We start from the raw sequence: 19,749 nt of genomic DNA, 5'->3' as shown, positions 1-19,749 counted from the left end.
ATACTGCCGATTAAATATCAGTACTGAACTTTATTTACATCAAATAATTAGAAAAAGCCAAATAATTGATCGTAGTAGTTTATACCATTATAACTACGTGTGCTTTTCTTGTGTGCTTTCGAGATGAATTTGAATACATTCGATAAGTATATCTTCATTATTTCTTACACGACAGTGAAGAAACGAACTCTTAGGCATTTAAGCATTCTCTGTAGTCCAGAACAAAGATATGGAAAGTGGTTAATCGATTACAGCTTATCTTCTAGTTCAGCTTAGTTCGATTAGAGAGTCCAATTGATTAAATATTTTTATTTTTTTCATAAAATGTCAATCGTTAGCTAATAGTTGTATATAGTTTATTTATTTATTTTTAAACTAATGTAACTGAAAAAGAAATTGTAAATTTAGTAATTAAAATAAATATAAATAATACGAGGTCTGTCTTTTAAGCCTTGCCCCTAACAATGAAAACACAGTGGTTAATCTCTGATGACCAATACATTTTCACATTCGATTGAAACAATTTTCGGAACAGTTTTGCCACTTTGAAGTGTCTCCCAAACCAGGTTTTTGAATGTCTGACCGGTCTGCTCTTGTAAAACACTTCTGTTTGCGTTGATGTGTGGGAGCTCTGGGAGCTTTGTTGTGGTGGAGCATACTATTCCTTGGACGGTTATTTTCCCTAAATTCTCCGAAGACTTTCGGGAAACAAATACTTACATAACACTCAGAATTGACCTTTCTACATTGTTGAAGTGGTACAGTTGCGAGACTAACAAAAAAGCCTTCGTATTAAAATAGTTCGCTGTGCACCATAGTTCGCTTTGAAGCATCGACACTATAATACAATGACCCATTGCCACTCGTACTGAAGGTTTATTGAAATTCAAAAGATCTTTTGTTCATCTAGCATCCTAGTGAATTCACGTTTTCGCAATTAATCCTTAAGTCTTTAGCTGCCGCATTTTATAAAATTTCAATATATTTTTTGTATATAACTTTTTAATTAAATTATTCTCAGTGCATTATTATAAGCAAAACTTCACTTAAAATTATTATATTCTGAATGTTTAATTTGTTTTTAATAAAAACAATTCTATGTCAGACTCAGTTAAATTATGGTCTTTCAACTCATTGTGTTTATGTTTTTTCTATAATACTCATTTATCTAGTTGCATATTATTTTTTAATAAAAATAAAAATAAATATCTTAATTGTTATTTTCTTTTTATTAATTCAAAGTTTATTTTAAACAAGTAAGGTGTTTTACATAAATCAATTTAAAGTAAGATATTCAAATGTTTACATAATTTGTTGTCAATTTACATTATGAACAATTTACAAAAAAAACCAAAATTCTGGCGGTCTTTTTTTATGTATGTAAATATATTAATTTATTATTATTTAACTTTCGCGTTCTTACTAACAAAAAAATACCGTGAAATAAAATTTTAAACGAAAGACTTAAGCAACGAACTCGTTTTGGAAAATCAAACAACTTCTTGGTGTTTACCAATAGATTAACACCAAATTTTAAGGCCCTTTTAACTACTGTATAATGTATAATGTATTTTAAAATAATTTAAATAAATTCCGAATTTTTATTAGTAATTTATATATTGTTTGAACTAAAACTAAATCGCATTTCATAGAAACACAAACAGTGCATAATATCAGTAATGAGATGTACCACAAAATAACCAGGAAGAAACTAAATACAAGGCTCGAAAAATTCAAAAAGGTTACGACATAACATACCTAAGTGCAAAATCAGTTTGCCATTTTTATAATGAGTTTTAAGTGTAATTTTCATATCTCCAACAAGCATTTGTTTGATGATTTCGAAATGCCCAGCTTCTCAATATCTTGCATTAAAATAAACATTTTTTGGTTTTTCTGTAAATAGCTTTTTCTGTGATCTAATTTATGCGTTTTATATTAAATTCAGCCTTAAAGGCGAATAATTTATAATGCAATTTAAAAATTATTTCTAATAGTTTTCTATGTTTTATATTTTACCCAAAAAGTTTTATTCTTTCCTAACAAAGTAAGAGTCTAGTTACTATTATTCATGTGTACTGATTAAAAATAAAAATAATTTAAAAGTTGGACAAATTTATTACACTTTTCTCAATTTAAAATTTTTTTTAACTTCAAGATACATTGATAAGCAAAAATATTTCATTTTAACGAACACTATTTGAACTTTACACCAACTAAATTGGTGTTTCCCCCCAGTCATAAAAATATTTATTTTTTATATAATGTTATTAATTCTACACTTTTACAGCAAACTTTTAGTTTCCAGTTGTTGATTTTAAGTGTGATTGATTATCACTCATTAGACGGTTAGTAGTTTTGTTATGGATTTACCTTCTCCAATTTAAGTGGGTCCACTAAGTTTGCAAAAATATCAAAGATGTCAAAATTTTAACATTTTCTCTTTCTTAACTGTGATATTACTATCATAATAGAAGTACAAATTTTTTGTTTAAGATTCTTTATCTATCAGATCAACCATTTAGTATATTGGCCAACCATCACCAAATGTAATCTATATAAAAGTAAAAAAAGTCATAATATATATATTTAAGCATTGATATGATATATGAGAGAATATACATTTAGTGAACAGCAGAATTCTCCAGATCCAAAACTTTCAAACATGTTTGTGGATGAAGACTTTTATATATTAATAGTTACAAAAGCCATTGTATTCAATTATATATTTAAAATAATATTTATATTATTATTAGTATATATAATTTTAAGTAAGGTTAAGTTATACCAGTGATCCAAAAGCATCCAATTAGGCTAACTGATCTATTGTGTTACCGTATAAGAAAAGAACTTAGAACTTTAAAACCCACCTTGAACCTTTAGCAAAGCTTGAAATGCCTACATTTAATTTGTCTTATTCAAGTTTAGTTTTGATATGTTTTTTTTTTGTTGATATTTGCACTTACTGTGTTATTAAAATTAGAACGAACGCATAAACGGCAGCTGTACAAAATAAAATAATTGCAATAATATGTCCGCTCAATGTAGAATCGACAGTAAGCTGCGAGTGCTTATTTATTACTCGCGAATTAAGGCACATATTAGAAAGGAAAATAGTAAGAAATTGAATACTAAGTAAATAAAAAAGATAGTAATATAAAAATTAGAAATATCTTTGAAATAATAATAATTTGTTATAAAAGCTGTATAACTTAACAAAATCACAATAAATTGTTGCTTCTTTCAAATTTCAACAATAGTTGCGTGTAGTTTTTTTTTTGCAATTGTTGTCAATATCAAAAGCATATAACTAAAAATCTTTATATCTCGAGAACTAAACTATATTGACTTAAAGCATATAGAGGAAAAGTTGCTCTGAGTGTTGAAATCAAACAAATTTTGACGCATGGAAATTCGATATATTCTGATAATGACAACCGTGCTCTATTAAACTATCTTATAAGTCCTTGTACTATAACATATATATAACAATTTTTATGAATTTGAAAAATTTTTTTAATTATTTATGATCATAATGAATACTCGATATATAGTATTTCTGTTAATATTTAATATATTAACATTAGTGATGAGTTACTTAACTGAATACAACTTACAACATAACAACTTCTTCAAATTAGTTTTGAAGTATAAAATTCATTACATATATTAGTTGAAGTTGAAGCATATATCAGCACATACTCATATATTTTAAGGCAAATAATCCTATGCCATTTCAGCTTAACTCTTTGTTAATAAATTTTATGTACCAAAAATCGTTAAGATAATATTTTCAATGAATATAAAAGTTAAAAGTAAAAACTTTTACCGCTGAATATGGCACAACCTCAAAAACATTTTCAACAAAATGTACACAAGACGGCGTGTCTTGCGGATGATGCGATATACATATGTACAAATTGGTTAAGAGTTTTCCTAATACCCGAGAAACACATAAACCTACTTTGCAAGCTGCAAATTTCCATTGCATCAAAGAAGAAAATCATACTTTACAACATTCGAAAGTGCAATGCATTGTGCAATGATGCAACATCACAGATTTATCTCGTCTCCCTTGAGTGACTTTAATGATGTAATAAATGCCGTCATCATACATCGGCATAAACTGTAATGTGGCTTACACTTACAGATATTTGAAGAAACGCTATGCCTTTCGAAAGATTCAATAATATTAATCAGTCACTCTTAGATTAATTTTGTGCCTTACCTTTGTCCACCTTATAAATGATAATCACATATTTCACGACAAATTGTCTAAAGTTTAAGAAAATAACACACACTCAGTATAAATGATTATTCTAGAAAATCTTTCGAACTATTTAATTGCAGTTGCTTAAACTCGATTAGACTCGACGAATATATGGCAATGCACTCACTTACTTTTTCATGGAGATTATTGGGTTTTTACAGGTCATTTGATCTTGCAACCATTTTCGGTCAGCCGTCTGCAACTCAACTCAATATTAGCAACAGCAACTTTGAGCGCGGCTTTCAAATTAACACTGCAATTATGTCCAAATACCTGCACTGCTACTTGAGATAGCAAAAAAGACATCTAAATCGCACATTTGAAAAGTTGAAATATGTAAAAACTTAATAAAACGTTGTGAGGTTAGAGAGAATATGGTTAAAAATTATAGAATAAGCCACTGTATTTTTATTTCAAATTAATTGCAGTAATTTTTTCATTGCTAATAGGCAAAGTGTAAACGTTTAAGCTAAGCTTTTGCATTGAGTGACGCAGTACATTGATCGAAGTGACTTCATGAGCATTGCCAAGAAAATCCGAATTACTGCAATTAATTTCTAAACAATTTATTGACTTTGCTTAGTAGTAAACTATAATTCTGAAGTGCAAATAACTGCATTTAAATAAGATTGAACTTGTTTCGACATGTTTTGAAATATTGTTTGGCATATTTTGAAATTTTGATTGTAATCAATGTTACATTTTTTATAATGTTTTATAGAAACATTTTATAGAGAAATTCGCAATATACACATTTTTTTTAAATCTTTCGAACATTCATTTAAATGTTGATTTCATTTAATTACTATATGACGTTGAGAATTTTGTATGAAACTATATCGCTTAAAACAGATGAGAAAAATATTCAATTTATATTATTTACTGATATTGACTGATATTGGCCTACAAATCACCCTGGTATATATTACCTTACGTAAAATCAAGAATTCCTAATGTACAGATAATGCAATTACTCTTGAAATATGAACGATCAAAGAAATAGTTTTTTTTTGACCGATATACATTCTGTATACTATATATTCAGATTTGCTAGATAGGTATATCATTAAAAGCAAAAAAATAATATTTTACAAACAGCTAATATTAATGGCCTTAACTGGTAGTGGTCCACAAACCTCCCTGATATGTAAGTGAGGTAAAATTGAAAGGTGAATTAATGTGATTACTTACAAAAAAAAACGATCAAAGAAATAGTTTTTTTTTGACTGATATACATTCTGTATACTACATATTCAGAATTGCTAGATAGGTGTATTATTAAATACAAAAATATAATATACAAGTATAGTTAAATTGGGAATTCTTGTTATATAAATAATGTGATTACTTACAAAAATGAACGATCAAAGAAACCGTATTTACTGTAACTATACCAGTGACCCAATTCTCCAACAATTTTTCGCAAAATGACTGAGATGTGTTCTTTAACACCTTCTGTGCACTTTTTTACGATCGCTTTGAAATACCTTTTGAGTAAAGCTGTTCTAAGAAATGCAGCACTCATGGACTATTAATAACCAAATAGTCTTATTTTTGAGGTTGAGGAACATAAAATATCTACACACACCCATTTTGCTTTTAGCAGAAGATAACCCTGCTTCCTCGTAGTGTTATTTTCGGATACAAAAAAGTCACAAAAAAGTTGGAATATCGTGCATTTTCTAAGACTTATGTGCACCGGGATTAAAAAGCCTCTTGTCGATGCATTTGATAGGTCTTGGAAGATGGTGCCCTATTTTACTTATGTTTTCTAAATTACTATAACTGATTTTTTATTTATTAAATATTTATTAAGTTATTTTTTATTTTCTATGTTGCAGGCTATTTCACATATAACATCAAAGAAAACCAGCTTTCATCGTTATGGTTTAAATAAATTGTTAGATTCTACGAATTCAAAACCACTGGTTCGTATGACTGCTAGGGAATTCATGTTTGATTATAAGTCTTCCTTAATAACGATAGGCAATACATTTTTATCAAATTGGATATATTTTGAAAAAGTTGGTCTCATCGATAGAGTAAGTATAAATTATGGTTCAGAATTATAGTGCAAATGTTAATGAAAATAATATATTTAGATGTATGATTTTGGAGGCGATTATGAAACCTTTCATACTGGAATACCAGATGTTAGCATATCTGGCCTTTACGCTACATATCGTGGTTCTGAAAATTTAGCACAATGGAAGGGTGAACATTGTAGTAATATTGGTAATGCTTCCGATGGTACTAAGTTTAAGAGTTTCCTCCAACCGAACGACACAATCAAATTCTTTAGAAAGAGCATGTGTAGACCCATTAATTTGGTAAGTTATTTGATTTTCAGAAGTTTATATTTAAATTTAAAATTTATATTTAATTTGAATTAAAATATAATTAATTTTATATTTTCTTAATATAACAATATTTAATATTTTTGAAAATTAAAAATTTAAAAAAATTTAAGAGTCTGATAAATACTAAGATGTTTATTAGTTTGTTTAACTTGCAATATTTAAATTAGAAGAATATCAATATAAAAACGTTTTTATTTGATTCATGTTATATACTTTTTTATTATTTTTTTTTTTGATAGTATAAATTGATTTTTAACGTGCGTTAAAGAAACTAAATTCTTATTTATAAACTATTATTTTCATCACAGATGTATTTTTTAACAGTAATAAATTACAACAAATTTTAAAATATATAAAATTACAAAACATTTGTAAAGAATTTTTTATTTATTTTTTCTTTAACTGTCTTTTTAGCATCGAGTTGGTGAGGAGAAAAAATATGGAAGCTTAACAGGATATAAATATGTTTTTGAGGAAAATGCTTTCGATAATGGTGCAATCAATCCAGATAATAAATGCTTCTGTCGACAAGGTAAGTCAAATAAAAATAGTAAATAATTATTAACCTTTTTTTTTTGTATAAAATTAATACGCAATTTAAATAAATTTAAATAAAGTATAAGAAGATAAATTTTATAGTTAGAACCATTTCTAATAGACATAGATACTTTGATTATTTTATTTTATTTATAAATTAAGTACAATAATATTAAAAGTTTTCAGTTGCAAACAATTTACAAAAAATTTCTTACTTTTTATAATCGAATAAAATATTTCCTAAGTAATGCAATGGGGTCAATGTCTATACACAGACAAAGTATATTTCCTAATTAAGCTGAGGTCACTTCACGTGCAACAATTTATAATTATTCCATGATATGCTATATAGTATAATAAATCATAAATTAGTTTTTATTTTATAAAATAATTTCCATTAAAAAACGTGCACTTTAAATTAACAAATTAACAAAGCACTTTTTATACCACGGCATTTAATAGCAGCACAAGTCTACTACTGAAGTAGTAAATTATACGCGATGTACTATAAATGAATATATTATTGTAAAGTACATTACACCTGGCAGATATTTCAATAACTATAAAAATGTGTTCAATAACGTTAAAGCAAATGTTTTTTGTAGCAATTTTGTGTACAAAACTTGCTTGCCGGGATATAAATTTGAGCATAAGTTTGTGTTATTGCTTAGTTGCTTATAGGTGAGCATTGTTCGCACATTGCATATGATGGCTTTAATTGTTTTTGTACAACTATAAGAAAAGTTTTATATGCATAGGCAAAAGAAGTGCATAAAGTAAAGAATTGTGTGAAATCGTAAAGCTAAGGTTATTATAAAAACAAAAATCTAAAGAGTATTACGAGCTTGACATTCTTCTTATACATGAAAATATCTCTACACAACTTATTATGAATTTCAATTCAAAAGTTGAGACTACCTCTCACTGAGATTACCTTAAATTTGTTATAAGTTTTTACGGACAAAAATCAAGAGTAGCGTGCTGTGTTATTCATCTACGCGGGAGATTACCGTTCACACAATAAAGTGTGAAATAATGTATTATTATTTATGGCCTGGACTCCCCCACCCCCAATAGCTTTTTGTACTTAAAGAGTTTTAAACATTTGTAGAGTAAGTCTCTTAAACGGTTATTACACATCATACTTGGTGCTACGACTTGGTGCTACGACTTGGTGCCTTGAAAGGAAAATTTGTGTCAAGTCGCAAAGAAATTTCCTTTCAAGGACTCGTAAACGTTCCACTTGGGCGGAAGTTACCCCAAAAGGCAAACTTCCGAAATGTAGCGTTCTTAATGACCTAGGTCATGTGTGGGATGAAGTTGTGTTTCGGTGCGAACACAACTCCAAGGTATTTAAACTTGTCGACTAATTGGATGGGTGTAGCATCAATATGCAAATTGAAGTCGTTAGCTTCGAATCGTCTTGAGCTATCGGTTCGCCTACCCGTAAAGGAATTGAAGATATTTTGTTGGGGTTAAGTTTGAGTTTCTAGGTGGTGTAGTACCTGGAAAGATATTCAGCATGAGAATTTGGATATGATGTACACTAGACAATCTTCGGCATAGCATAATTGCTTAATGGGGTTGGGAGAAAGGGAATGTATGAAGTGTAGATGTTAAAAAGGCGGGAATTAAACACAGAGCCTTGAGGGACGCCTGCGCCGACAGGGAATGTGAGGAATAAAGAGGACCCTACACTGACTTGGCAGGTTCGACCGGTAAAAAATTGGTACTTGACGCTACTTAGCGTGAGTGGTAGACCGATTCGGACTAGAAGAAAATCAAAATATACCAAATTTTTCGTCAGACTTGCTCATTTTTTTTCGTATACAATCAGATTTTTATCGGCTAACATGGAAATTTCATTCTATTTTAAGGAATAGCAGTAGAAACATCGTTTAAATGCATGCATAATTTAATTTTGTAGTATACTCGTATTTGTTGTTGTTTTTTTGCTGAGGAGTTTTGAAAATAATTTTGGCAGTGCATGATGTGTAATAGTAAGTGACGTCGCACTAAGTTGTAACACCAAGTATAATGTGTAATATCTGCTTAATCGGCTAATATTAACGCAACAAGTATAATAATAGGAATTTTTCTAAAAAAATCTGAAGAAAGATCAGCAATTCCTATAACTCTTAGAATTGTTGATCTCTAATACAGACTTTGTACTGGAACATTATTATCATAGTTAAAAAATCATTATTAAATTCTTAATCTATGCAAATTAAATGAAATAATTGTTTAATTACAATTCAAGAGTACATGTTTTCCCTTTCTACGTCAGAATTATAGATGAATTAAAAATATTCCGCCAATTAAATTATTGTGTAAGAGTATGTTATATGATTTCCCTTTCTACGTCAGAATTATGGATCAATTATAAATATTCTATCAATTAAATGCATTTTAATTTGTTTTGTTTTAATATTTTAATTTCACTTATAAATTTCACTTATTTCAACAAAAATAAGTAAAGTCTAGATTAAATAAAATTAAATCCGCATCTAATATTTTAATTTATATAGTCAAAGAAATACGAGTTTGCAAAGCGAGCTCATTAATGGAATTAAAAATTTTCCGTAAAAAGAAATGTAAAAATTATTAAAGAAATAACAACTATTTAATTTTATTTATACAAAATTATAGTGGAATATTTTCTCTATGAATATTTATAAGCAGTAGTCATTATTAAGCAAATAAACTGCGTTTGCTCTGTCATACTAAATCACAATTGACATCGCTAATCGCATTGAGTTCTTGATATGCAAATACTTTCACAGTCTGTATTTAAAGTCATTTATTAAAAAGTTGAATCAAAATTTACTTAAATACGAAATTAATTTAAGTTGCTCTTAATTCTATAAATGACAAATGAATATCAAAATTTTATATTTTTTATGTGTAGATCAAATAAGTTGATAATATTTGATATCCTATTTGACACTATATCAGAAACACTCATTCTAATTACTTTGTAATTCTGGTAATTAATATTCAGAAATAATACAAACTAACTTAGCTGAGAATGTGGCATATTTTGTAAGTATTTTCTACATAGATAGATAAGAGGTACACCTGACAGTTCGTCTCATATAAATATGATCGCCCACAATGACCTCGAGAAATCACCTCAATACACCATTTTATTCAAAAGTGTTTACTTTGTCATATTTAATATATTTCTATTTATAATTGATTTATTTATTTATTTATTACTTTTAGGTAAATGCCAACCAAGTGGCCTAATTGATGTCACCGATTGTTATTATGGCTTCCCAATTTCACTAAGTTATCCACATTTCATGGAAGGTGATCCTGATCTGCAAAATAACATAACCGGTTTGACACCCAGCAAGGAAGCACATTCATCCCAATTCATAATACAACCGGTAAGTTTAGAGCAAAAAAAAACACCACTTAAGATGAAATAATTTTTTTTGTTAAGCTCGTTAACTTCATTGTAATTAATTATAATTGATTTTAAATTATTTGACGTAAAATAACATTATTAAATAGCAATTGAAATCAATTGATTGATTTTGACTTCAGAGATATCGTCACTAAGAGGCACCTATATCTAAAGTGATACATTAGCAGCAATTATTTTCATGTACTTTAATAATTTTTTAACTTTTAAATTGTTTAAATTGACTTTTGATTATAAAGACAACCTATTATTAAAATACTAGTAAATGAAATATTCATCAGAACAGCATATCACTAACTTAACTTTGAGACTGCCAAAGGACTGGCTTAATTTGCATTTAGTAGGTTAATATTAGTCATTACGATTTATGACAACCATTTATTTATTATCAAGAAATACTAATTAAAAATAATTTGTAAATCTAATTAAAATTAAAAACGTTTTGCTTTAGACTTTTAACTTATTTTTCTCTTAAGAATAAATAACTATAGATGTCACAGATGGCAGATGTAAAGTAATTAACGATTTATAAAATTCGTAAAAATCGTTCTTCTTGTTAATTTTATCTAAAAAAATCTAAAAATCCAAATGTTTTTATAAATTTGTTTACAAGAAATCAAGTTTTCCGATTCAGAATGAAAAAAGAATTCCATAATTCATTATGAAAAGTTTGTGTTAGTACAGTGAAAACTCTTGAACTCGATCACATATCATCAATCGGTCTATCCGACCAAAAAGTGTTAAGCTAATCCAAATAATATGAACAAACCTTTCATTTTGGACTTTCAAATGTTTTCTCTATTGGAGTTGTTCGTTCAACAGGAGATCTCTGTTTCCATTAAAAGAGTTTTCACTGCAAATTCCTAATAAGTCCATACAAAGAGTGGAATTGACGAAAACATATATTTAGATTATTTCAACTATTTTTACTTAATTGCTGTAAATAATTCAATAAGAAAATTTAAATAATAAAAATATAAAAATATTTAATTCAATTAATGATTTTGTAGTATACAACATGTTGGAATAAAAAAACAAATTATTTTATTTACATATTTATGAAGTGTGCTTAACAAATTTACATTTATAGACAATAATTATTTTTTATCTAAGCGTCATAATAACAATTAATATGGACACTACTTTGCATTATACAAGTAACAGAATCTTTATACTGACAACTCAATTAGAAATTTTTGACATATTAATTTTACATCGCCCTAATAATCACGAATTTCTCAGTAATGATTCATGCAGTTTTAATTGTTTTTTTTTTGTTATTTATGCGTAATTAATTACACTTAATAATAGTTGTTCTATTGAATTTAATTTAGTAAACTGTTGCAAACATATTAGAATATACCCAAACTATGCCAACTTGTAACAAGTATTCAAGCAGATACGACTAACTAAGTTTGTAATCGACATGACCCAGTAAAACCTCTTAAAAATTATCACTCACAGCCTTGGTAGAGAAACGCTGTCAATATGTGATTTGTTGTCCTTCAACTGATAATAACCTAAAACGGTCATTCTTACTTTTTGTGCGCTAAACAACACAGCTAATACAATAGCCATTGAATAGGTATAAGACCCATCCCTTTTTTGAGATGTGTTGACTTGTGGTATAGTATCCGCCGTTTGCGGGTTAAAGCCTATAAGGTTTGAAATTTCATTTCCTTGTACTGAGCAAATCCTTTGTAATTTTTTTATGTGTCATTTTCATCGAATGAGCTTTGTATATAAAAATATTGTTCCTCTATTTCATTGTTTATTTATAAAGATGTTTTTCGAAAAGTAGTGAACTATAACAACACAAATTCTTTCTTATATTATTTTAATTAATTGAATTTTGAGTTGTTTGAAGTATTGCCAAATACCAATCATCATCTTGGAAATAATTCTTGTATTTAATTATTTATAAATAATTTTATGATACTGCAAATACCACGAATCAAACTCGTGCCCTGTTAAATTTGATGCTCAGAGTCAGCGTTCATTAGCCAAATGACCCAAAGCCGTACTTGACTTTTATTTATTTCATTTTAAAATATATTTACGACTATCAGCTTAGAGATCGCATAAGGGATATTAATCTGTTATTCTTCTGACAAGAACATATTGCTATGCGAATTTACTGTTCACCTATTTAATTTATATATATATTGATATGAGTTGGACTTGTTTGTCGGCTAATATGTGCATCCGGTTAAATCTAAAACTAACATTTTTCAATAATTAATTTTCTTTAATTGAGAGGGATATAATAATAAATTAAATATGTCCGTTTCACAACTACCTCAAACAGTAATATTAGAATTACTAAATCAATTTATAACTGTAGCTGATTATTATTAACTTCAAATCAAGAGATTAAAATTCTGTAAAAAATTATTAAATAATCAAATAATTTATTATAGATTATTTTATAAATATATCAGTATAGATATAACTTTCAAAATAAAGTTTGAGACTAAAATGTATTCAAATTGTTATTAAATGTTTTCCTTTTTAAGCACCCGGGTCGGCTCATACTTTTTTGTATAGAAGTGCTACCAATACGTAAGATTGATCTGATCAATAAACTGGTTATGACGACTTCAAAGACTGTTCCAACCTATATAAAATTAATAGTCCAATTTTCCCTTTACAATTGAGAATAAAAAGGTTATTACCCATCAATATAGATTAGTAATTTCACTTTATTTGTTATTATTTATCTTAAAAAACAATTCCATGAACTTAAGAAAATTTAAGAATTTAATCAGTGTAATCAGCTTAGAAGTTTCACGTTCAGAGGATCGTAAATTCGCTGAAAGGACCCGATATCGAAATGGTGTTAATTGCACTAAAAATTGACTATTCTAGTCTCATCTTTGTTCAAAGTAGTTACCTAAAATCAGATATAACAACTTTTTTAAATGTCAGCATATTTATTTCTAAATATTCACATAATCAACTTTCATATTTTTTATTTGTGTTAAAACTACTTCTAGGGTACTATATTTCCGATATAAAAAAATTGTTGACCTTCTAATTTTCCATTTGTGCAAATATTATTCGAATATGTAAAATACGTATCACTAAATAAATTCGTAGGTGTCAAGGAAAACAATAGCATTTAAGTAAAACTTTCTTTAACAACATAGTCTGCATGAGAAGTGCTACATTTACTGTGAAGAAAATTATTATTAACTATTTTAATGCAGTTTTTGGAAGAAAGTTTTATCTTTGAATTAAAATTAACTACAGTTTCAATAATTTCTTCTTCCTTAGAACCAAATGTTTTTCCCTGATCGTACTGTTTATGTCTTTTAATGTCGAAATAGATTACAGCTTCAATAATTTTTTCCTCGTTGGAACCAAATCTTTTTCCCTGAGCATACTTTTTATGTCCTTTTATATTGAAATAGACCACATTCTATTTTTTGATTTTTTAAAATTCGTTTGATTTCATCTGGATTACATAAAAATCGTTGAATCAGATTTGGATAATAAGTTAAAGAGGGAAACACTCAAAGTTTAATATCGCTATACATAGATATAACTCACAAAATTTACGACACAAATCAAAATACAAAATACATACAATTCTCCCAAGTCAGTACGTTTTTCTACAATTTTAAAACGTTTTAAAATGTCTATATTTATTTCCAAGGAAAATAGTTTTCGCTTTTGACTCATTTTTATACTTAATAAAGTAGAAATTTACTTTTCCAATTCACTACCCCTTTTAAAAACTGTGACATACAAGAAATAAAATGGGAATCCCCTCTGTACGCATGTCTTAAAAAACGACGCAATTCGAAACCGATTTTTTTTTGTCGGCGACACAATTCGAATTGATGCGATGCAAATCGGGGTATTAAACTATACAGAAAGCAGTTTATCCAAAATGCAGTGAAAATTAAAAACAAATTTAGTTACATTACAATCATGTAAAATCTATTTTAGCTCCCAATTTTCTAACTCTATGCCAAATCGTCTTTTAATGAAGACCACTCCACAAAGCTTTTCAAATGTGTGTCTGAGATACTTAAGAAGGTGTAATATTCTTATTCCTTCATCATCAGAGAATCATTTTAGGAATCCTAACAGGGCACTCTAAACTAAAAAACCATCTTACGAGACGGGGTATATATACGGATGAGAACAATACATTCCGCGAAGAAAATGGGAAGTTAGCTACACATGTGTTGTTAGAATGACCTGTGTTAATGCACAAACGGAATAGACTTCTGAGAATGTATACCCTTACGGAAGAGGCTATAAAACTCTGTAAAGTAGGTTCTATAATACTTTTTATTGACGCAACAGGGCTTAGAGATCTATTCAAAATTAAGAAGCGCGAACAATAGACCCGACGGTCGCGGTTCCACATCCCATAACAATAATAATTACAATAATAAGACTTCTATGGTCCTCTAGCTTTTATACTAACATAATAGAGGGATACGAATCTTACCCTTTGACAACGTTTATGACTTTTTGTCAAAATTTAGTTTCACGAGTTGTCTTTACGTGGATCTATCTATCTAAATAAATGGGAAAAATATGTTAACTTACTTGCTTTCAGAAAATTTCAATTTACTTTAATATCTATTTCAATAAAAGTTTAGTTAAAAATATAGAATTATTTCCGTTCTAAGAAAACTCAACTCCACCGCTTTAGATACCCATTTTTGCTAACCGGATTTGGATGTTAATTCGCATAATTCGTTCTCCTGAACTTTCGTGCTAAAAACATGAATTAAAACTGCACTTGAAACAGTTTTTCCATTGAAAGGATGATCGCTTCACAGACGTTAATAAATGTACGTCATTATTTTATATACTTTGATTATATGCTTTTAAACATTAATTTTGTATAATGTTGTTATTATTATTGTTGCTACATTACACATTAATAATTACATTAATAAACAAATGCGTCTAAACTGATAAAACAATTACACAAATTAGTTCGCCATGAATAGAGCAAATTTAGCACACTTCCGGCTAATCCACTCGGCTAACTGAGTGGATCATTTACATTTCTAAATCAGGAAATAAGTAAATCAATTAAAAACTAATTAATTTACAATTAAGTTAATTTACGACTACTTTTTTTTGTTTTTTTTTTTTGTTGATTTTAGAAAGTCACAATTAGACATGCGTGCTTCTAGACGACAAATTCTGTACAATTTTCCTTATAAGAACTGTCATATTTATTGCCATTATAGTAACGATCTTTAAATTTATGTGTTTTTGTGTATTTGCAGCAATCTGGATTGCCACTATCCATCTCAGCTAAAATACAAATTAATATGCATTTTAATGATTTGCGAAATATTAAGAAAGCTGAACGTTTCAGTTATCTAACAGTTCCAATGGTCTGGTTCGATATCGTAAGTTTACTTCACATCCAACTCTTAATAATATTTAAAACAATCTTACCATTATTTTTCCAGATGCTGCCTGAATTGCCTGAGTCTTTGGATAACCGCTTCAATTTTTATCTAAATATTTTGCCATACCTCGATATTATTGGAATTTGGGGCAGTCTTGCACTAGGTGTCGTACTATTAGTTTACGCTGTCACCCGCGCCACATTGCGTATTAGTAAAATATCGGAAAATACAAAGTATTGCAAAGCCAACATATTACATAGTACAACAACACAGGACAATAGTCATCGTCCTAATGGTAGCGTTTATAATCCTTGTGAAATGGCACTCATTGAAATGAATGAAAAGGATGCTCTTAAACCGTTATCAAAACAACAAAAGCACTTAATCACACGCAGTGATGAAGAGAATATAGCAGATGCCGATTATGAATTATACAATGAAATCGATATGAAGAAACGTCGCCAATCTTATGCATTAGACCTTGAGCCCGCTATATCTGATACGGACGAGGGTAATGAAAGTGATGCTGGTACTTTCAGTCATACCTCAACTACGAGTTCGAGTGTGGATGAAAATGAATGCACAACCAAATGTGTTAAAAATGATAATCAGGTATGTGAGAAATAAGACATAAGCTTCAAAATAAATCCAAAGAAGAAATGATATTCTTTCTTGGGATTACAATTCATTTAATTTGTATGAATCTTTCGGCAACATTAATATAGTTTTCATTTTTATGTTAATTTAAAACATTACTTATAGAGCATTCCTTTTTTCTACTTACAGGGTACTCTGAGCTCCGACAGCAGTGGTTTTGCTCCCTCGATTTCAAATTTAAATAACTCAGATACACTTTTAAGCTGGCCGATATCTACCACTTCACCTCTAGCAGATGTCGGTGCCAGTGATATAAGTTACAGCAACGAACTTGTTTCACGGCATGAAGCAACTGAACATCATCCAAAATCCTTAAACCCAACATCATCTTTTGTTGCATCAACATCAGCATCGGCATCGGCATCAGCACCAGTACAAAGCAGAAGCACCAGTACATTTGACGTTTGACTTCGCTTATAGTTTTATATAATTACAGTTAATTTCCTTTGTTTAGTTAAACTTCAGTACTTAAAAGTAAATCTAAGCAGTCTTCATATGCTCTTTCCTTTTGTAATAATGAGACCGGATAGGTTCGCTTGAATGCTATCCCCTCGTACTCAATAGCTGTTTATAGCTGTTTTAGCTTTTTTCTCGGTTAGAAAGTATTGTTCACTTTTTCTATTTTGATAAGGAAACGCTGTAAATATCATTTAAGGCCAATTTTTTAGCATTTATTACATTTTGTTTAATTGGCAAACCAGTTGCTGTGATAGTAAGAATCATGTATATAAATTCATAAGATAATTACACCATCATTTGCGCCAATTCTCTGTTACGCATTCAACTAGTAAGGTATTAAACTCAAATATTTTTAAAAACTTAAAATATTAAATATTATTTTTTAACTTTAATACTATTGTGTTGATTTGCGGTGTAAAGGAGCTTATTTATTATTGTTGTGGGTTTTATTTAAAAAGAACTTAGCTATAGTATAATCCCTTCATTTTATAACTTTTTATACTTAATATACGTACTCGAAGAAATATATGTAGTATTTAATTTTAATGCGAATAATATATGAATTTTATTTTAAAATTAAAATATACCTAAATATATGTAATTTAAATTAGAATATAAGTTTTTTAACTGCTTCACGTAAATGTCGAACATGATTCCAACAACAAAACCACCTCCGTGAAGGTCCATATTACCAAATTGTAAACCCATCAAGTTTAAAGATTATTTACTTTTAAGTTATATTGTTAACTGATATCATTTTCAGAATTTCTATATAGTAAAGAAAGTGTTCAAAATCGAAAATCTTTTCAAAAAGTTAAATTGCAAAAATCTTATCGATGAAAGTAATTCAAATACTACGAGTTAATGAAATATGTGTATAAAGAAACTCTATTATAATTTTGCTGTGATTTTTATAGAGAAATAAAGTTCAAAGTAATAATAATGTGTGATAATTCCATGTTTTGTTATAAACTTTTTGCCTTAAAGACCTTGCAAAATTAAGAAACTGAAAATGTATTATAAATAATATACAAGATATATAATATACTTTTGAATTTTGTACTTTAGATATTTTATGTGATGACCTGTCGATTACTTTGAAATATAAATATTTAAATACAATTTATTATAAGTTAATTTATAAAGAAATTACTTAATTCCTTAATTTGTTACATACAACTTTATGAACACTCATTATAATTTACAATTTGTATGGAAGGTTTTTTAAAATAAAATAAAAGTTGAAAAAAAAATAATTAGTCCGTTTTATTATCTTAAAAAAATTTTAGACAGCTTATAGTAGCATCGATGGCGAAAGAATCGCAATGGCATCGATGCTTTATTGTTGCTTTAAGCAACTTTGCGGAATCGATTTGCGAAATTTATTGCTTTATGCTGTACCTCAATATTTTGTGTGAATTTTTTTTATATATAAATTCTTTGTACTTCTTTTTAATATAGTATAGAAAACAATAGAAATAAACAGGGTATCAGCTCCCAACAAAGCGAAGCACTGCAACCATAATTGAACTTTTGTGCTACAACAGACTCTAACCGAACAGAAGACATTCCACCTTCCGAATGAAAGCCAGAATGTTAGCTGTTGAGGGCTTCCTAATGTCAGAAGGAGAAAGTCGACCCTAGCCCAGATCATGACTGGGTCGACAATGCAAAGTCGACAATTTATCTCTTTGAACAGACCCATTTTGTTAAGGTGATAACACAGTCCATGGTGACCCGTTAAATATTCACCAGCAACCTCAATTCTGTTCTGCTGAAGAAGGATACTTTACCATAACTTTAGGGATGAACCAGTTCTTTAGCCTGGCAGTTACCTGGAATGTCGCGCCAGTGGCGACTCCTCTCGGCTGAAAACTATTTATCAATCAGAGACCTAGTTGTAGATCAACTTAATTTACTATATGACTTCGGTCCACAGAGTCGATTGGCAGATCCTGACCTCGTAAAAGTGTCCGCAGACTCATTACCATTGATTCCTGTATGACCAGGTACCCAGCAAAGCATCATTTTGTTTTTGCTTGCAAGCTGCTACACCATGTCAGTCTACCAGAAGTTTTGAGACATAAGGATAATGCTTTGATTGTTGCTTAGCTATCTGAGTAAATACAGATACTGGCGCCTTTCAATCCATTGTTAATGTTGATACGAGCGTAGACCTCAATGGCGTGAATTTTCATTTTAAAATAAATATACTATATATATACATTTTTATTTTTATTTAAATTGTTTGATTATTTATTGATACTTTTGGATGCTTTGTAGCAGCGATAACGATTCCCGTACAAAATTATATTAAATTCACCAAACAATTACATTGATTCCCCACACCTTGTTTACATCGAAAAAGCATCACTGCAATGAAGCTTTTAAGTATTTCTAGGTATTAATGAAACGTCTTATGACATGCAATGCACAAATTTACATTTCTATGGGATGGTATTGGCATCGATAGTTGATTTCCCTTCTGGGTTTAGAGTAGGTCCCTAAGCACACGAACAGAATCTACAGTTTGCATCTGTAAGTATGTCCCGTCTTGTAAGGAGGTGTTTTAGTTCACAGTGCCCTGTTAGGATTCATGTGATGATTCTAAGTTTTTCTTTTGATAGGTTCGCACAATTCTGGTAT

At 28.9% G+C, this 19,749-nt stretch overlaps 1 protein-coding gene across 2 annotated transcripts in view; it reads left to right on the top strand.

Moving 5' to 3' along the window:
* LOC119688083 (scavenger receptor class B member 1) overlaps positions 1-17,633 on the top strand; it is a 77,602-nt gene extending 59,969 nt beyond the window's left edge. Inside the window, exons 5-11 of one of the 2 annotated variants that reach the window (XM_038102720.1) lie at positions 6,112-6,312; positions 6,373-6,600; positions 7,045-7,162; positions 10,393-10,559; positions 15,859-15,984; positions 16,048-16,599; positions 16,774-17,633. In XM_038102720.1, the coding sequence (XP_037958648.1) occupies positions 6,112-6,312; positions 6,373-6,600; positions 7,045-7,162; positions 10,393-10,559; positions 15,859-15,984; positions 16,048-16,599; positions 16,774-17,052 (1,671 nt within the window). In that variant the 3' untranslated portion in view covers positions 17,053-17,633. The remainder of the gene's footprint in view (positions 1-6,111; positions 6,313-6,372; positions 6,601-7,044; positions 7,163-10,392; positions 10,560-15,858; positions 15,985-16,047; positions 16,600-16,773) is intronic. The other variant, XM_038102719.1, reaches the window with a different exon arrangement.
* The last annotated feature ends 2,116 nt before the right edge of the window (positions 17,634-19,749 follow it).

The sequence above is a fragment of the Teleopsis dalmanni genome, chromosome X (genome assembly GCF_002237135.1).
Source record: "Teleopsis dalmanni isolate 2A chromosome X, ASM223713v2, whole genome shotgun sequence".
Classification (NCBI taxonomy): Eukaryota; Metazoa; Arthropoda; class Insecta; order Diptera; family Diopsidae; genus Teleopsis; species Teleopsis dalmanni.
This window is presented reverse-complemented; position numbering and strand designations above follow the sequence as displayed.